General features: G+C 50.5%; 3 protein-coding genes across 5 annotated transcripts; all 3 read right to left on the reverse strand.

Moving 5' to 3' along the window:
* LOC101778864 (cis-zeatin O-glucosyltransferase 1) lies at positions 1–1,739 on the reverse strand. The gene has a single exon (XM_022828051.1). The coding sequence runs from the start codon at positions 1,595–1,597 to the stop codon at positions 197–199; it is 1,401 nt and encodes a 466-aa protein (XP_022683786.1). The 5' UTR covers positions 1,598–1,739; the 3' UTR covers positions 1–196.
* Positions 1,740–8,775: 7,036 nt separating this feature from the next.
* On the reverse strand, positions 8,776–11,380 carry LOC101779938 (protein CUP-SHAPED COTYLEDON 1). 3 transcript variants are annotated; one of them, XM_004976414.3, is made up of 4 exons: positions 11,246–11,380; positions 10,785–11,163; positions 10,216–10,583; positions 8,776–10,087 (listed from the first exon to the last, which is right to left on the reverse strand). In XM_004976414.3, the coding sequence occupies exons 2-4, from the start codon at positions 11,152–11,154 to the stop codon at positions 9,458–9,460; spliced, it is 1,368 nt and encodes a 455-aa protein (XP_004976471.1). In that variant the 5' UTR covers positions 11,155–11,163; positions 11,246–11,380; the 3' UTR covers positions 8,776–9,457. The 3 variants fall into 3 exon arrangements, with proteins under 3 accessions (XP_004976471.1, XP_022684034.1, XP_004976470.1); XM_022828299.1 differs by having other exon boundaries at positions 11,237–11,357; XM_004976413.3 differs by lacking the exon at positions 11,246–11,380 and having other exon boundaries at positions 10,785–11,198.
* Positions 11,381–11,430: 50 nt separating this feature from the next.
* LOC101779272 (trichohyalin) lies at positions 11,431–15,875 on the reverse strand. The gene is made up of 10 exons (XM_004976411.3): positions 15,567–15,875; positions 15,178–15,249; positions 14,656–14,906; positions 14,108–14,228; positions 13,951–14,025; positions 13,731–13,857; positions 12,892–13,643; positions 12,619–12,746; positions 12,338–12,427; positions 11,431–11,993 (listed from the first exon to the last, which is right to left on the reverse strand). The coding sequence occupies exons 2-10, from the start codon at positions 15,202–15,204 to the stop codon at positions 11,888–11,890; spliced, it is 1,677 nt and encodes a 558-aa protein (XP_004976468.1). The 5' UTR covers positions 15,205–15,249; positions 15,567–15,875; the 3' UTR covers positions 11,431–11,887.
* Positions 15,876–17,940: the final 2,065 nt, after the last annotated feature.

The following is a 17,940-nucleotide window of genomic DNA, read 5'->3' on the forward strand; positions in this document are numbered from 1 at the left end:
TCCGAAACCGCCAATCACAAATGTCCATGTGTTAACAGCTCCGGCGTACAAATGTCATGAAGTGAACAGAAAAGGTATATTTTTAAACTTCTGTGTGGTACGGTGCATTGAAATTATTTTTTCCCTATGAAAAATCAAACTGAACCACTCGACCGCTCAAAGCACCATAAGTGTTTCCCCCACATGCGTCGTATGTTCATCTCGTGATGTACCCAATGAAGTCGTCGAGATCCTTGCGTGAACTCCCGCCGTCGGCCACGGAGGCGCGGAGCGCCTTTCCGAGCTCCTTGGCCCGCTCCCGCACCGCCATCCCGCTGTCTGAGTCTGACAGCATTGCTTCCTCGATAACCTTCTGGATGGCCTCTGCCGGTATTGTTTCACCGTGCTTCTCCCAGGGCCTGACGAGGAGGCCGGCCTTGAGGTACTTGCACAACAACTCCGAGTCCCATGGCTGGTCGGAGTGCATGGGCCATGCAAGCACCGGCTTCCCGTGACTTAGGCTTTCCATGGTTGAGTTCCAACCACAATGACTCATGAACGCCGCCGTGGCACCGTGAGCGAGGATCTCCAGCTGCGGCGCCCACCCGGTGATCACCATACCCGTCCCCTCGGTTTCCTTCGTGAACTCGGACAGGAACTTGGCGTGCCGGTTCTCGCCGGAGTCAGCGAATATGTCCGCTCGGTCAGCGTCGCGGAGTACCCAGATGAAACGCTGATTGCTGCCCTTCAGTGCCGCCGCGAGCTCGGCGATTTGTTCGGCGCGGAAACACGACGTCGTGCCGAAGGAGACGTAGAGCACGGACGCCGGCGGCTGCGTGTCGAGCCACTCCAGGCACTCGTGCCGCGCCTGTCCTGGCTTCCGGGCGTCCGCGTCGAGCAGCGGGTTCAGCGGCCCGACCCCGAAAAGCCTCTGCCCTTGGAACTGAGGCGACGCGGCAACCACGTCGATGAACTCGCCCTCCAGCACCCGGCATGTGTTCATGACCACGCCGGCGACCGGCGCGACCTGCTCGTCCAGCTCCATCCGCAGGACGAAATCCACGAACTCCTTGGACATGCACGCGTCCACGGGGAGGAACTGGAGGTCGTAGTCGCGCAGGAGCCGGTGCCCGGGGTCCAGCCACCCGATGTTGTACGACATGGCCACGCACTGCAGCCCGAACGCCTCGCCGTTGGCGAGCCGCGCCGCCTCGGTCGCGGCGAAGGCGTTGAGGCGGTCGAACACGACGGCGACGCGGCGGTAGGTGGTGGACAGGCGGGCGAGGAGCGCGCCGAGCGGGGCGCGCGCCGCGGCGGTGAAGGCCTCGAACATGGGCATGAGGTGGTTCGGGAACGGTGAGGGCGCCGCCGGGTCCGGGGCCGGGGAGTCGTACTCGGGGACGTTGAGGTCGTGGAACTCGATGGAGCTGAGGGCGCCGGGGTCCCAGCCGTGCACGCGCTCGCGCGCCTGGCGGACGTGCGGCGGGGGCGCAGCGTAGTGCACGGGGAGCCCCCGCGACGCGAGCAGCAGCGACAGGTGGAGCAGCTGGTTCAGGTGGCCCTGCGCCGGGAACGGCACGGCCACCACGGCGACCGATTCCAGCGCTTCAACCGTCATCGGGCTTGTCAGAGGAAGTTCAGATCGTGTGTGTGCTGTGTAGTGCTGTAGGTGTGCTTCCGGTTCCAGAGGCGTAGAACTTTTGTGGACCGGTGGGCTATATATACACACACGCACCACAGCATTTGTGGAAACCACTTGCGGTTCGTGTGTCCATCGGAAATGTCGCACTGGATCGCTGGGGGTAATACTTAAGCAAAAAATTGGCGGCGCGTGATCGAGTGGGATGACCAATCCATAGCGATCAACTTTGACAAACCGGACCAAAAAAGTGCATGGCGACACAGGAAGTGATTGGCTCGCTGGCATGTGGCTTCAGCTACGCACTACGCTGGGACCTTGTTACGGGTGCACGCCCGTTTTTCGGATTTTGCTGGAAAGCTCGCGGCTAGGCAGCAACGGCGCAGCGGCGTGGGGCGTAGCGCGTTCGTCATCGGTGACGAACGGCGGGCCGGCCGGAGATCCTCTGCAGCGCGGATGAACGCCATAAACGAAGCAGGCCAGTGAAGTGCAGTGGGTACGCAATCAATGACGTGAAGTACTAGCATCCATGATCGATCCGTGAGGGATTGACGGGCGATAAAAAGTTGGACGACCTCGGGTAAAATGAAAATGACTGCGGGCGTGCCTCACCAAGCCCAATCCTTTGACATCATCATGATGAACGAATGTTTCACTGTCATGTGTTGCCCCGGTGCGCCCGCCCGCCGGCTTGGCTACCAACGGATGTCGCCGTCAGGCATTTGCGCTTGCACGGTGCCACCCCAAATGTCTCGCCGCGTGCCTTGATTTCCCCCCACGGTTTCCGGCGATTCCATTGGCCTGTGCCTAGTGATCCCTGCTACGAGCGTTGTTGGCACGTGCTGCTTGGTTGGATCGAAGGCCGGACCCCGAGATAAGACAACCCGAGATAAGACAAGGAAGGCGCCGGTCTGCGGGAGTCCAGGGTTACAGTTGCAGTGACAGAAATTCGAATCTTTTTTTGTGCGTCCCGGGACGCGGTCGGCAAGGGAAGATGCTCTCGGATAAGGGTTTTCGACACTGGCGTGTTGCGCCAGGGACACCGGGAAGCTCTAGGGTCTCGCCCTCTCGGGTCGTCGTGTGCGCAGGCAGCCTCGCGCTATCCTCCGTCCGCCGGGTGCTCCCCGTCAGCTTCAGGCTCGGCTCGGCTGCCGACCTGCCGTGCCAGCCAGGCGTTGCGGGAGCCACCGCGCGGTGTTGGGTCAGGATTCTCTGGTCCCTCTTTCAGGTCATGTTTAGTTTTTTCCAAACTCCCAACTTTGACACTATGCAAAAAGAAAATTCTCCATCACATCAAACTTGTGGTACATGCATTGAGTACTAAATGTAGATGAAATCAAAAACTAATTGCACAGTTTTGTTGTACTTTGCGAGACGAATCTTTTGAACCTAATTAGTCAATATTTGGACAATAATTCACAAATACAAACGAAACGCTACAGTTGCGCATTTATGGCAAAATGCCAATTTTGCCACTCCCAAATTGGGAACTAGGCCTAAGTCTCTTTGCTACAGGGCGCGCACGTTTCTGTTGCACAGCCAGCGTCGAACGGTTGGTTTCACGAGCGTGAGGTCAACGAATCGCTGTCGGCTGTCGCTGCAGCCTGCATTGTTGCAGGCTTGCAGCCCAGCCTGTTTCCGCAGTAGTTGATGTTAAGAAAACGTGTTGGTGTAGGACTTTGTTAAAGACCTGCTCACGTACAGCGCATGGCAATCCTGTCAAGGTACGTCGTACAGCAAGGATTAGGCGCATGAAGCTATCTGGTTCCATGAGATAAAGACGTAGAATATTGTAACAATCTTGTAACAAATAAGAAGATAGTTAGAGATAGGGAGGTTTAACCGTGTACTTGAAAGTCAAGCTGTAATCTATCTCCATGTAATTGTGACAGCCTCCGGCACTATATAAACGCGGAACCGTGGGATGCGAGTTTGCTAACCACGTTTACCAAATAGCTTTACATCTTAACATGGTAATCAGAGCCATCTTCATCTAAGAAGCGTCGACGTCATGGCGACAATCCTCTTCCTCGGCGACAGCATTGGCGCCGCTTGGTCCCCAAGTCACCGAGAAGCTTACCAGAGATAATTACATGTTGTGGAAGGCGCAAGTTCTTCCACCCATCAGAGGGGTGCAGCTATTGGGAATCCTAGAGGGATCCGTCAAAGCCCCATCTGAGTTTCTGGAGATCGTCAGGGAGGACAAATCCAAGGAGATTGTCAGCAACCCGGCATATTCCTCATGGCTGGCGCAAGACCAGCAAATTCTCGCGTTCCTATTCAACTCAGTTACAAAGGACGTGCTCGGACAGGTTGCAACCCTGTCCTCATCTGCAGAAGTGTGGGCGGCGCTGGAAAATATGTTTTCCGCCCAATCCCGAGCAAGAGTGACTCATCTACGGATGCAATTGTCAACTCTCAAGAAGGGAAGCATGACGACATCAGTCTACTTCAACAAGATGAAAGCACTCGCCGACGAGCTTGCCGGCGCTGGGAAGAAAGTAGAAGACGATGAGATGATATCCTTCATTCTTTCTGGCTTGGACAGTGAGTATAATCCTATTGTTACTTCTGTCATGGGTCGTACTGATCAGATTTCTTTGAGCGAATTATATGCTCAGGTGATGGCATATGAAACAAGGCTGGAGATGTTGCGTGACAACTCTGGCAGCCAGTACATGTCGTCTGCCAATTCTGCATCCAGAGGTCGCGGTGGTGGTTATAACCCACGTGGTCGTGGGAACTTTGGCCGTGGCCGTGGAGGAAATCGTGGAGGCCGAAGCTATGGTGGTGCCGATGATGCTCGTCCATCTTTTAGGAGTGGCGGCCAGGGAAACAACAAGCCAAAGTGCCAAATTTGTGATCGGCCAAATCACACAGCAAGAGAGTGTTGGTATAGATATGATGATGACAATCAAGCGAACAGCAACAAGACATCCAACTCTAGCCCTGCTGCAGCATATGGGATTGATACAAATTGGTATGCAGATAGTGGCGCCTCAGATCACATCACTTCCAATTTGGAGAAGCTGACTGTGCAAGAAAAGTACGACGGTCGAGATCAAGTATACTCTGCAAGTGGCCAAGGTATGAGGATTAATAATATCGGTCATTCTATTTTGCAAACCCCCTCTCGCAATCTGGTCTTGAGAAATATTCTTCATGTTCCAAGCTCACATAAAAATCTTGCATCTGTCCATCGCCTCACCCTTGACAATAATGTTCTTTTTGAATTTCATCCAAACTTTTTCCTTATCAAGGATCGGGCAACGAGGAAAATTCTTCATCGAGGAAGATGTAAAGGGGGTCTCTATCCCTTGGTGCCGCACAACTCAGATGGCAGCCCAAGCAAAGAAGTCCTCGCCGCAGTTAAACCGACGATAGAACGGTGGCATAGTCGTCTAGGACATCCTGCTTTTCCTATAGTATCTCGTATTCTTAGAGATCATAACCTACCTTTTAGTAGCAATAATACTATCAATTCAGTGTGTGATTCTTGCCAAAGAGCTAAAAGTCATCAGCTACCTTATTCCACATCTGAGAATTCCGCTCCTGCTCCTCTTGTTTTGATCCACTCCGATGTATGGGGGCCAGCGCCTACATCTGTTGGGATGTTCACCTATTATGTCAGCTTCATTGATGATTTTAGTCGCTACACTTGGATTTACCTCCTTAAAAATAAATCAGATGTGTTCAATGTGTTTCTAGACTTCCAAAAATTAGTCGAAAGACAATTTGATAAGAAAATCCTCTCTATGCAAACAGATTGGGGTGGTGAGTATAAAAAGTTAAACGCCTTCTTTCAAAGGAGTGGGATAACCCATCGGGTCTCATGTCCCCATGCGCATCAACAGAATGGGTCTGCTGAAAGAAAACATCGGCACATAGTAGAAGTTGGGCTAGCTCTTCTTGCTAAAGCATCTATGCCTTTGAAATTTTGGGATGAGGCATTCCTTGCTGCCACCTATCTTATAAATCGCCTCCCTAGCAAGGTCACTGATTATCAATCTCCTCTTGAGCTTCTATGTCGTGAACAACCAAACTATTCCTTTCTTCGTACATTTGGGTGTGCCTGCTGGCCGAACCTTAGACCCTTTAATGCTAAAAAGCTATCTTTCCGCTCTGTCCGATGTGCTTTCCTCGGTTATAGTTCTCTCCATAAAGGTTACAAGTGCCTCGATATATCGACAGGGCGAGTGTATATCTCTCGGGATGTCATATTTGATGAAGCAATGTTCCCCTTTGAAGCTTTACATGAAAGTGCTGGAGCAAGGCTCCGTCAAGAAATATTACTCCTTCCTTCACATCTTCGTTCCAGCTATGGGGAAGCAAATAGTGATGATATGGTATTATCTAATCCTCATAACAATTTTTTCAGTGATGATTGTGATGCGCAGGAAGTCTCCAGGAATCAAACAGAGGCATCGGATCCTGTTTCAGGCACTGGATTGCCATCTCTGGTTAACAGCCAGGGGAGCACAGAAGGCCAGATGGATCCGCTGGCGGACAGCTCCAGCTTCCAAGCGGATACGCTGTACCCGGCTGGCATAGCTCCAGCGGATACTCTCGCTTCATCTGCTGCCCCTGCGTCAGCGCCAAGGGGGAACGACTCCGGATTCGCTGCGGAGTCTCCTACGGACGACGGACCATCCGCGGACGGCGGATTTTCTACGGCTGACGGGCAACAGCGAGTTACAACCAGATCGCAGCGTGGAATATTCAAACCCAAAATGTATACAGATGGTACTATTCGGTATACAGGATTTTGCTCGACAGGAGAGCCTGATGGCCTAGTTGAGGCACTTGGTCATCCTCGCTGGACTCAAGCTATGAAGGAGGAGATTGGTGCATTACACCGAAATAAAACATGGCGATTAGTTCCACCCAAGCAAGGTGTAAATCTCATTGATTGCAAATGGGTCTACAAGCTGAAAAGGAAGTCTGATGGAAGCATTGATAGATACAAAGCTCGGCTCGTAGCAAAAGGGTTTAAACAAAGGTATGGAATTGATTATGAAGATACTTTTAGTCCTGTTGTAAAAATTGCTACGGTTCGATTGGTCTTGTCTATAGCTGTTGCCAGAGGATGGTGCCTACGACAGTTGGACGTTCAGAATGCGTTTTTACATGGCGTTCTTGAAGAAGAGGTGTACATGAGACAGCCGCCAGGCTTTGAGGATCCAAAACATCCCAATTTTGTGTGCAGGTTAGACAAAGCATTATATGGGTTGAAACAAGCTCCTAGAGCCTGGTATGCTCGGCTCAGCTCAAAGTTGTATGATCTTGGGTTCAAAGCTTCAAAATCAGATATGTCGCTATTTATTTATTCAAAAGGAGGTGTCACAATTTTCATGCTTATATATGTGGATGACATTATTGTGACTAGCTCGTCACCCAAGGCTATCACAGCACTGCTGACGGATTTGAAAGAAGAATTTGCTCTCAAGGATCTTGGAAGCTTAAATTATTTTCTTGGTATTGAAGTGCAGCCAATGCGAGGTGGTATTCAATTATGCCAAGAAAAATATGCAAGAGATATCTTGACAAGAGTTGGTATGCTGAACTGCAAGGAGTCACCAACTCCCTTGTCATCAATCGAAAAGATGTCAAGGGAAGATGGTGAGCTCCTGTCGCCGGGTGACTCAACTCGATATCGAAGTATAGTTGGAGCGTTGCAGTATTTGACTCTGACTCGGTCAGATATAGCGTTTGCTGTAAATAAAGTTTGTCAGTTCTTGCATGCGCCGACGACATCTCATTGGAGTGCAGCAAAGAGGATTTTGAGATATGTCAAAGGAACAATCAGTATGGGATTGAGTATTAAAGCTTCAGATTCCGTCCTTGTTAGTGCATTCTCTGATGCTGATTGGGCAGGATGTGTTGATGATCGTCGGTCGACAGGAGGGTTTGCTGTATTCTTTGGACCAAACCTGATTTCCTGGAGTGCTAGGAAACAGCCTACGGTGTCAAGATCCAGTACAGAAGCTGAGTACAAATCTCTTGCCAATGCTACTGCTGAATTAATTTGGGTAGAGACGTTGCTAAAAGAATTGGGAGTAAAATATCAAATTCCTCGCTTATGGTGTGATAACCTTGGAGCAACATATCTATCAGCAAATCCAGTGTTTCATGCAAGGGCTAAACATATTGAGATCGATTTTCACTTTGTTCGAGAAAGGGTTACAAGAAAACAGTTGGAGATTCGGTTTATACCCTCAGGAGATCAACTAGCGGATGGTTTCACAAAAGCGCTTGCTACACAGAAGTTCAAGATGTTCAGAAACAATCTTAACATGGTTGAGAAACCGGGTTAAGATTGAGAGGGGCTGTTAAGAAAACGTGTTGGTGTAGGACTTTGTTAAAGACCTGCTCACGTACAGCGCATGGCAATCCTGTCAAGGTACGTCGTACAGCAAGGATTAGGCGCATGAAGCTATCTGGTTCCATGAGATAAAGACGTAGAATATTGTAACAATCTTGTAACAGATAAGAAGATAGTTAGAGATAGGGAGGTTTAACCGTGTACTTGAAAGTCAAGCTGTAATCTATCTCCATGTAATTGTGACAGCCTCCGGCACTATATAAACGCGGAACCGTGGGATGCGAGTTTGCTAACCACGTTTACCAAATAGCTTTACATCTTAACAGTTGAGAGCCTACTCTTTCATGGGCTCGGCTACGGCCTGCACGCGACGCGGTCGGCAAGATGCTCTCGGATGAGGCGACGGCTGATGGAGCGATCAAGGTGTGGGAAGTTCCGGCCGATCACGGGCGGTTTGCGACGCTGGCGTGCTGCGCCGGAGACACCGAGAAGCTCCAGGGTCTCGGGTCGTCGTGTGCGCAGACAGCCGCGCGCTATCCTCCGTCCGCCGGGTGCTCCCCGTGAGCGTCAGGCTCGGCTCGGCTGCCGACCTGCCGTGCCAACCACATGCGCGGGAGCCACCGCGCGGCGTTGCGTAACACCGCCCATCGCTGCATTGCTGCAGCCCAGCCTGTTCCCGCAGTAGGTAGGCCTCGACTTCGGCCTGTTTGGGGGCAACAAAATTCCAAAACACCTACCTAATGCGTGCGCTTTTTCTGGTGATTTAGCTTGCAAGAAATTGAAGCCCACGCGAATGCATTGGTTTGAATTCGAAACAACAAATAAATTCACAAGCTTACAAAACCATGCACATGCACATGTATAAACAATAGTATATCGATCGAAAGAAGGTTTCAAAAAAAGAAATAAACATAGTATCTATGAATCTATCTAGTTCCGAAAAGGACGATGAAGGCGCAAAACGCCAAAACCCCCTGTCCCCCCTTTTGTTAACGAAAATTCGAAAACTTGGTTAAAAAGAAAAAAAAACTGACGGTGTTGCCTCCCATCAGCGTCCCAAAGCTGTGTAACTCGAGTCCCATCCAGGATCCATCTTAAAAATTCTTCGCAGCGGCCAAACCTGCCGCGAAATCTGCAAAAGGTTGCTTGCGGTAGTCGCTGCAGTCCCCGTTTCCGCTTCCTTCGTTTGCATCTCCTTGCATCGGTAGCTTATTACCGGGCGCGTCGTCAGCCGCCGGCGCCGGGTCGCCGGGAGGAACACTGGCCGCTGGGATCGCTGGACTAGATTGCTGCAGCTGCTGCTGGACACCGCTGCAAGGGTAGAAGTTGTGAGGCGCCGGGAACTGGGTGCAAGGGACCATGACTTTGGTTCCCGCGGGATGATTGGCACCCTCGTCGAAGCACGCTGGCTGCGTGGACGCCGCCGGCATGATCTGTTGCTGCCCTGCGCAGGGCGCCCTCTCCTGCGGTGCTTTCTGCAGTTTCATCTCAGCTAACAGTTGCGCGTACACTCGCTGCTAGCGCATCATCATGTCCTCCATCTGCTGCTGCTGTGGTGGCGGTGGTCGGGGGAAGGACGGCGGCCGAACCGGTGGGCCGGCGGCTAGGTTCGGGGGACGCATCATCACCGTCCGACCAAGAGAGTTGGGAACGGTTGCTGCGGCCCGGTGCGGCGGGTATAGCCTCAACACCGGCGGCCCCTGCACCGGCGGCTGCCCGTTGTGCGCGTTCATCAAAGGTGGCCGTCGCTGCATCTTCACTGGTCCCTGCATGCTACTGTAGATCGCCGGCGGCCATTGCATCAGCGGAGGCAGCTGTGCTGGTACCCTGCGGTAGTCGTAGTACCCCGCGGCTCCGACTCCGACCGGCGGCGCTCGCATTGTGTGCTGGGAAGCCCGCTTGTTCGGCGCGTTGGCTTGCTCGCTCGTCGGCTGCTCCGCCGCGGGCCTCTTGCCCGCGCACTTGCTCGACAACGGCGTCAGCGCCGATGCCTCCCCGGAGCCCTCCGGCGCCGGCCCGGACTGCGACGAGGTTGGCACCTCTTCATCGCACGCGGAGGCAGAGCTCGTGCCACCCTCCTCGTTCTCGAGTTCTTTCCATTTTTTCAACGGGCTCTTGTAGATCCTGCACATGACGTATTTGTTCAACTGCAAGCATAACACAACTAGTCTCAAGTCAGGACAGCCATTAGATGCAAAAACAAGAAATTGGCGGGGAAACAACACTTCAAAATCGCAGAGGGTGAACTGTCGTCAGACGTAGCGAGAGAACTGACCAGCATGTGGTCGCGTGGCTTCTCGGCGGTCGGGCTGTCGAGGTCTTTCTCTTTCTCGGGATCCGGGACGGTGAGCTCATGCATCAGCCACTTGGTCTTGGTCTCGTTCCTTGGGTCGCCCACGTAGTAGGCGAGGGTGTTCTCGGTGAACTCGTACGCGCCGACGCTGAGGTTCTTCTTGAGAACCTTCTTCGCCTTGGAGTGGCCCGCCGCGGCGTCCTTCCCCGGCTTCGACTGCCCCGTTGACGGCTTCCACCGGCCGCGGTTGTCGGCCGTGCGCCGCGTCGGCCGGTCCCCTCCCGGGTACCTGCGACTTCTCGGCGACAGGAAGTACCAGTTCTCGTCCGCGCCCCTCGCCTCGTACCTTTCTGCGTACGCACCGTGTGATCAGGATCAAATCACACCACGAAATACATATGCAAAGTGTAAAAAGACCTTTGTTTTGTCAAGAGATTAAATTTGTAAAGAATTCATCGCAGCCATAATAGCCCATAGCCAACCAGGTGCTTCGTTACTGGAGTACTAGAAAGGAAACGGGGTTCAGGTCAGGTAGGTCAGGTGGTGCTTACTAGTCAGTATCTCCGGATCGCACTCGTACGCGTCCGCCTCGATGACGGCATCGTTGGGCACGGTCGGGTTGTCCAGCAGCTTGGGGAGGAGGTAGAACTCCACGAGCTCCTGGAGCGTCGGCTTGAACCGGAACCCCACCGGATATTTGACTTTCTCGTCGTCTCCCCCTCCGCTCGGCGTCTCCTCTGCTGCTTCCATGTCGGCGACTCGACGCGTGACCCGCGAGGTTTCGAGGTTGATGATGGCAAGGAAGATAGACGACGGTAGGATAGATACGTCGGAGTCCTTGTTGGGCCGCAAAACCATGAACTTTTCTATTGTCAACCAACCTGATTTGGAGACGAACAACAACTCTAGCATGATCCGCATTCGAGCTTCCTTCATCATCGATCAACAACCAACGTTTCAGTGCAAATCCAGCTGTAGAAACATGTGTCCGTATTCGACTAACCTAAGATACCTTGCGATCCGCCCCATTCCGGAAAGGAAACAGCTCGTAGCATCTGATTGGCTCCCCGAGGCGTCACCTGTGCACGTGCAGTGAGAACCGAGCTGAGTACTCTGCTCTGCTCTCTGCTCTCCTACTCTCTCTCCAGAGTAAGCTGCCAGAAAAGCATCTCGGCTGACCTGGTGGACAAAATTGTATCTGAAAATTGGAACATATCGTTTATTACACAGCTGCTACACCCAAACAAATTCAACAATGTGGATTTGGTATCCTTAGGAGGCTAACAGAACAAATCAGTGTAGTGAGAAGAAATCATGTACAGTCCAACAATCCGATGGGGGCGCTGCGCCATTGGCAACCTTTTTCATATCCAAGCACCCCAACGAGAGTTTAGATAGGGTCCCGGTCAAGTTCAGGGACTGAGAACCACTACGACTAACATTTTGCCAAGACACCCTGCTGCATTGCTCACCTGCCGGCTTTCTTGATTTCTCTCCTGTCAATCCTTACGGCAATGCTTGAGGTTGTTCGCAATGCACCAGTGCATCAGTATTGCCAGCCAATTGGCAGTCTGATCGACCACGCCTTATCTTCGAGCAATATGGCCGCTGAATAACATCCAAGATAACTGTGTATTGGAGCTATCCTCAGTTACTATCGGCCCCGTGCCATCTTCCGCCTCTTCCTCTCCTGTTCACGTCTCTCTTCTTCCTCAATTAGGCGGAGTTGCTCCTCATCCTCCTGCCTAGCAATCCTCGCACTGAAAAGAAGCAAGATCAAAGTTGAAATCAGATACAGAAACAGAGGACATTAAGTCAGGGAAACCTCAAGGAATGCTTAACGATGCATATGCCATGTATGTTTCTGGACTGTGAGTACACGTTGCACAGGAATGACCCTAGCATGTAATCGAATAGCACAAGGTTGAGCCCACAGAACCACTAAATGGCTCACTATGATACTAAAAGTTATCTTTGTGCAGGCAGTGCAAAATCTTTAGCATAAGGCTTACAATCATATTAGGTATACTGCCACAGAAATAACCATATTATAGAAACTTTTCTTCAATTTGTACAACGTACTCATAAGAGAAGAAATCAATACCTTCTTTTCTCTTCCCTCTCTATAGTAGCAAAATCTGCTTCCATGTCACTATCATCCTCATCTCTGCCCGCATATCTTCTAGGATCATACCTGCAGTGGAAGCCAAAATTAGAATCCAATTATCTTTAAGCCATACTTTGGAACAGCCATTGCAATCGAGAAATGCTTGGTTTGCTCAGTTTGACAACCCTGTTTAGTAAAATATGCACTTTTATAGAGGGTGACGCTCACAATTACTAACCCAAATGGACAAGATAGAAAAAGTTTATCAAGGACAGTACCCGAACATATTTCTGATCATTGCAAGGGGGTCTTCCTCATCTTCATCTTCATCAAATCTTCTTTTCGCCACTTGTTTTCTCTTAGCATGATCATCACGAATTCCATTGGAAGAGATAGGCCGAGATGGCTACGGGAGACAAAATAAAGAAACAAATGAAAAACATCAGCTATCCTGTCAAAACGAAGAGTTCATTCATATAGAAGAAATATGTGTGGCATAGCATTAAGCAGAAAAGAAAGGCAAACAGGTATTTTCTGCTAATAAATATTACCATGGCTTTCGAAGGAGGTCTAATCTGCCTTTCTACTTGTTTTACTCTATCACTTGCCTGAAGTCTTCTTTGCTCCGAGTATTGACACTGCGAAGAAAGAGGCCTTTGCCCTTGCAACGACTGAGACCTGTTACTTTGCGACTGTGGTCTGTGAGTTTGCGAAGATTGCAATTTCTGAACATGTGAAGACTGCTGTGGTCTTTGACTCTGCAAGGACTGTTGCGTCCTTTGACTCTGCAATGACTGTTGTGGCCTCTGACCCTGTGACACCTGCTGCAGCCTTCGATTCTGCAATGACTGCTGCGGCCTCTGCTGCATCGATTGATGTGGCCTCTGACCATGGGAAGAAAGCTGGGGTCTCTGAACAGCTGACTGCATCCTCTGACTTTGCGAGGATTTTGGTCTGTCAATCTCGTGCCTCGACACTACATTGCCCTTCCTCAGAGCTGGATCATTCAAATCCCTTGAAGGATGCCTATTAGGAGTAGGGCCCTTGGTTGGAAGCTTTTGGCTTGTAATTTTGCTAGTATTTGCCTGGTTGGATCCATTTCTAACAATACTATTCATCCTCTCATTGTCACGTGAAACAGACCTTTCTCTATTTGAGAAAACCTCCTTTCTCATTGAATCTACCCTACCTTCAGCATGTCTTTGGGTTGACAATGTGTTCTTAGATCCATATCCATTTGACAATCGTGCAGGTTGACTTGTTGGTGCCTTGCTCTTTGCTGCTGAGTGCATCACCACACGATCTTCAATATCGAGAAAACAACAATCAGCATTCAAAGAAACATGGAAAACCATGTTTAATGAAATTAAAGTTCAAACTTCAAACTCACCAGCCTTTTGAGTCAAGGAAGATCTATTTGCAGGTTTCTCCTTTGGAGAGGACGAAAGGTCAGCATCATCTGAGAGTAGAAATGAATAATCCCGGTTATCCTTAAGTGCCTCAGCCTTCTTCTTTACCTGCAAATTGCAGCTGCTATTTTGTGAATACATTATTTCAGGTTCAAGTGTAGCAAACATGCAAACAATGCAGTGAATACAAATTATTTATACCTCATTAACCATCTTGGGTTTATGCTGATGTCCATTTCCTTTATTTTGGACTTTGGAGGATGATGGCATGTCCCTCTACAAAAGGAAAAAAAAAGGAAATGGTTATTTAATGTTGTTTCAGCACTAATAAGAATTACCCATATGAGCATAGTATTACATGTACTCCAGAAGGCCTCGGATCTCTTGAGATTGTGCTATGCAGTTCTTTCAATGATTTTCTTTCTTCAATCACTCGTCGAGAAATCACCGGCTTGGATGGTCCGAAGAAGGAGCCAAATCTACAGGAAAAAGAAAAGTCATAAACACAGAACAAGACTATATAACAACAGCATCGTAGGATATGCAGCAGAAATATCATCTGCATAGTGTTTAAAAGTTTCCCTTATTCATCAAATATTGTATGGTGCTCGCCTCAATTTAAAAGAAAATTGGTTCACCAACATCATAACCACACTATAAAAAAAATACATAATAGCTAGTGAAACATGAATTTTCCAGTGGCACACAACTCACAAAAGAGTATGATGATCCATAGTATATGAAAACTTTCAGTTCTGTGATAGGAGACATTTCAGAATGGAACAATTATTTACCATGCAAATCTGAATTTTTCTGGATGGGATGAACTCAAAGAGTGTATTTTCTTTAAAGAAAGAAAGGAAATGCTGCTGATGAATGTGAAATAGGTACATAAAACATGCTTACTTGTTCTCCCTGGTTGGTAGAATTCTATCATGGGAAGAAGACGAGCGGCCAGCTGCGCTGGCTGCAGCAGCCTTTGCCTTTCTCCTAATCTGCTCCTTTAGCCGTTCTCTCAATTCAAGGATCTCCTTCTGTCCCTCTAGAGGTTCTTCCTCCTCAACATACTCATCCCCGGCACCTGAACCATCCTCCTCATACTCATCTTGATCATAATACTCATCTCCGTACTCATCCTCCATTGCTCGATGGTAACCCTACATGACAATCATCATCATTTGCACAGATTTTTCAAGATTGTCAATACTAAGGCTCCCTCTTTGTTTTGTTATAATTACTTTCCACAGAGCAAATCACAAATGAGACATGGTCCCCTGTCTACCTCAGTTTTTCTCCATCCAATAAACTAACCTGGCATTTCCATGATACACTAATTTCACCTTGAAATGTGATTTATAGTGCTTTTAAGGATCATAGGTCATAAGTGGTCGAGCTTAAGCACAATTAAGTGTAAAAATTAGAGCTTACATTGGTGTCATACTCGTAGCCCCTCATTATCACCAGGATCCCGTCGTATCAGCCTCAAAATCCCCAAATCCCCTGAATCAGAGAAATTTAACTTCCATAAGTTTCAGAGCTCCATATGAATCTTTCTGACAATGTCCATGTGAAGTAGACAAACATCAAATCGGGACCAAATACACATCGAACCGACATCGATTGACCCCAAAAATCCTGTGCAAAGGGGCTCAAACCATTGCCCAGGCACCTAATCGGCCAAATACCGCCCCAGACGCGACGCAAGGAATGGCGCATCTAGGGTTTCGACGGAGACCGCGGGGCGAATCTGGGACGCCGCGGCGGCAAAGCAACCGTAGGAAACCAACGAATTCGAGCCACCGGTTCGGAGACCTCACCTCGGGGAGCGGAAACGTCTCGTTCCGCGCCGGCCGCGGGGATCGGACTCGCCCGACGGCTGTCGCGCGACGCAGCTGGATCAGAAGTCGCCGAGGGGGTGCGGTCCGGGCCGTCCGCGGGAGCGGCGGCGGCGCCCGAGCGCCGGGCAGGCACGGGGCGGAGGCGGCGGGCGATCAGAGCCCGCGGCACGGCCGCCGCGGGGAACGGCAGGGGTCGCCTCCGCGGCCGAGGCGGGGCGGGCCGGCGTGGGGGCAGCGAGGCTTTTGGCTTTCGTTGGGTGGAAATGGGAAGCAGGGCGGAGGCAGGCAGAGGGTTGAGCCTGGCGCACAGTTAAATAGGCGTTTCGCCTGCGCCGGGTAAGAAACCTGACGTCGCCGCGGCTCAGATGTCTCTGGAACCTCCGCATGGCGCATTGGGCTTCTTGTTTTGGCATCTGCTGCGAGGGCCCAATCGCGAGCTAGGACGCTGCAGGCCCGTTTCCTTGCCCAAAAAACGTTGCTTTCGCCAACAACACCGCGACGACGAGCAGAGTCCGAAAAGAATGGGAGAGCTCGAGCCTGGGCCTTGGTCCCCTACTCCTCTCTTGACAGCAAAAGGGAAGTGACGTTGCGTAGTGCTTTTTTGGTAACATGGTGCCTGTCAGTCACTTCACTTCCAAGTTGTAAACCGGCGACGCAGGCTTTCAGACCTGTTTATCTATGGTTTTTGGGAGGAGGGGACTAAATTTTAATCCTATCACATCGAATGTTTGATACTAATTAGAAGTATTAAACCTAGATTAATTATAAAATTAATTACACAATCTCTAGGCTAAATCGCGAGACGAATTTATTAAGTCTAATTAGTCCATGATTTGACAATATGGTGCTACAGTAACCATTCGCTAATGATGGATTAATTAGGCTTAATAGATTCGTCTCACGATTTAGCCTAGGGGTTCTGCAATTAGTTTTGTAATTAGCTTATGTTTAGTCCTTCTAATTAGTATCCGAACATTCGATGTGACAAGGCTAAAGTTTAGCCGTTGGTATCCAAACGCCCCCGAACTATTCCGTAGCTTTGCCATCCAACGTTTGATGCTTGCCAAATTCTTGCAAGTAAGTGCATGTTTGGTTCTTTTAGGGTGCGTTTGGTTCCGAGGACGGGACGGGACGGGACGATCCCATTATTGCCAGTGTTTGGTTAGGAAGCATACGGGATGGGGTCGTCCCTAGTAGGGAATATACCGCAAATATCCGGGACGTTCCCGTTCGCCAAAAACGAGCGGACGGGGTCGTCCCACTTCAATGCCGTCGCCCCCCGTCTGTCACACAAGAGGGAGCAACAGCGAGCGGGCGAGCTCCGCGCGCGGCCGCGCGGGCGAGCTGGAGCTCCGTCGCGGCCCTCCATGGCTGGCGTGGGCGAGCTCCGCCGCGGGTGCACGGGCGAGCTGGAGCCGCGACCGGAGCTCCTGCGGGCGGAGGCGGGCGCGGCCGGGGCGAATGTGGGCGGAGGCGGGGGCGCCCGGGAGGATCGGGGGGCGACGGGGTGGAGCAGGGACGGCGCGGGCGTGACCCAGGGGCGGCGGTGGGGTGGATCGGGGGGCAGCGGGGTGACCCAAGGGGCAGCAGGGGCGACGGCGGGGTGGAGCAGGGGCGGCGCCGCGGGTGGAGCAGGTGAGGCTATCGTGGCGCAGGTGGATGAAGAAGATGTTGTTAGTATGACAAGTGGGCTCCACAAACGGTATTTAACGGAAGGAGAAAACGGTGCTCATTCCGTCTGTTGCAATCTCTCCAACCAAACAAAAAATTAGGACGAACCCATCCCATTTAACCAAACATAAAATGGGATCATCCTATCCTAAAAAACTGGGATGGGACCGTCCCATCCTACATTGTCTCCCATCCAAACATATGCTTAGTGTCCGGAGTAGAGTTTAGTCCTGCCTTATTCGGATCCAGGAACTAAAGGTCATTAAAGCAGATGAATGACCAAAATACCCCTAATTAATGCACAAAATCTGCATCCTATGTAACAATAATGAGGAGCAAGGGCGGTTCTCGTGAGCCTTTAGTCATCCCAAAAGATTAGAAGACTAATTCTTTAGTCCTCCATTTAGTCCCTCTGTTTTGAAGTTTATACGGATTAAAAGAGATCAAAAGAGAGGTCATGAAATCAAACAGGACCAAACATTCCTGCACTTAGAACAGTACAAGCTTGCAACTGCAACACAACTTTTCACAAGCATTCTCTCTGTTCGTCGGGGGAATAAAAACGCTCTCTCTGGACGGTCCACAGGCTAAGCAAGGTTGGCAGGATACAGAAATGAAGGGAGCATAGTCTGTTAACTGTTGATCAGGGAGCATACAGAAATGAAGGGATACACACACGAAA

This window comes from Setaria italica, chromosome VII, assembly GCF_000263155.2.
Source record: "Setaria italica strain Yugu1 chromosome VII, Setaria_italica_v2.0, whole genome shotgun sequence".
Lineage (NCBI taxonomy): Eukaryota > Viridiplantae > Streptophyta > Magnoliopsida > Poales > Poaceae > Setaria > Setaria italica.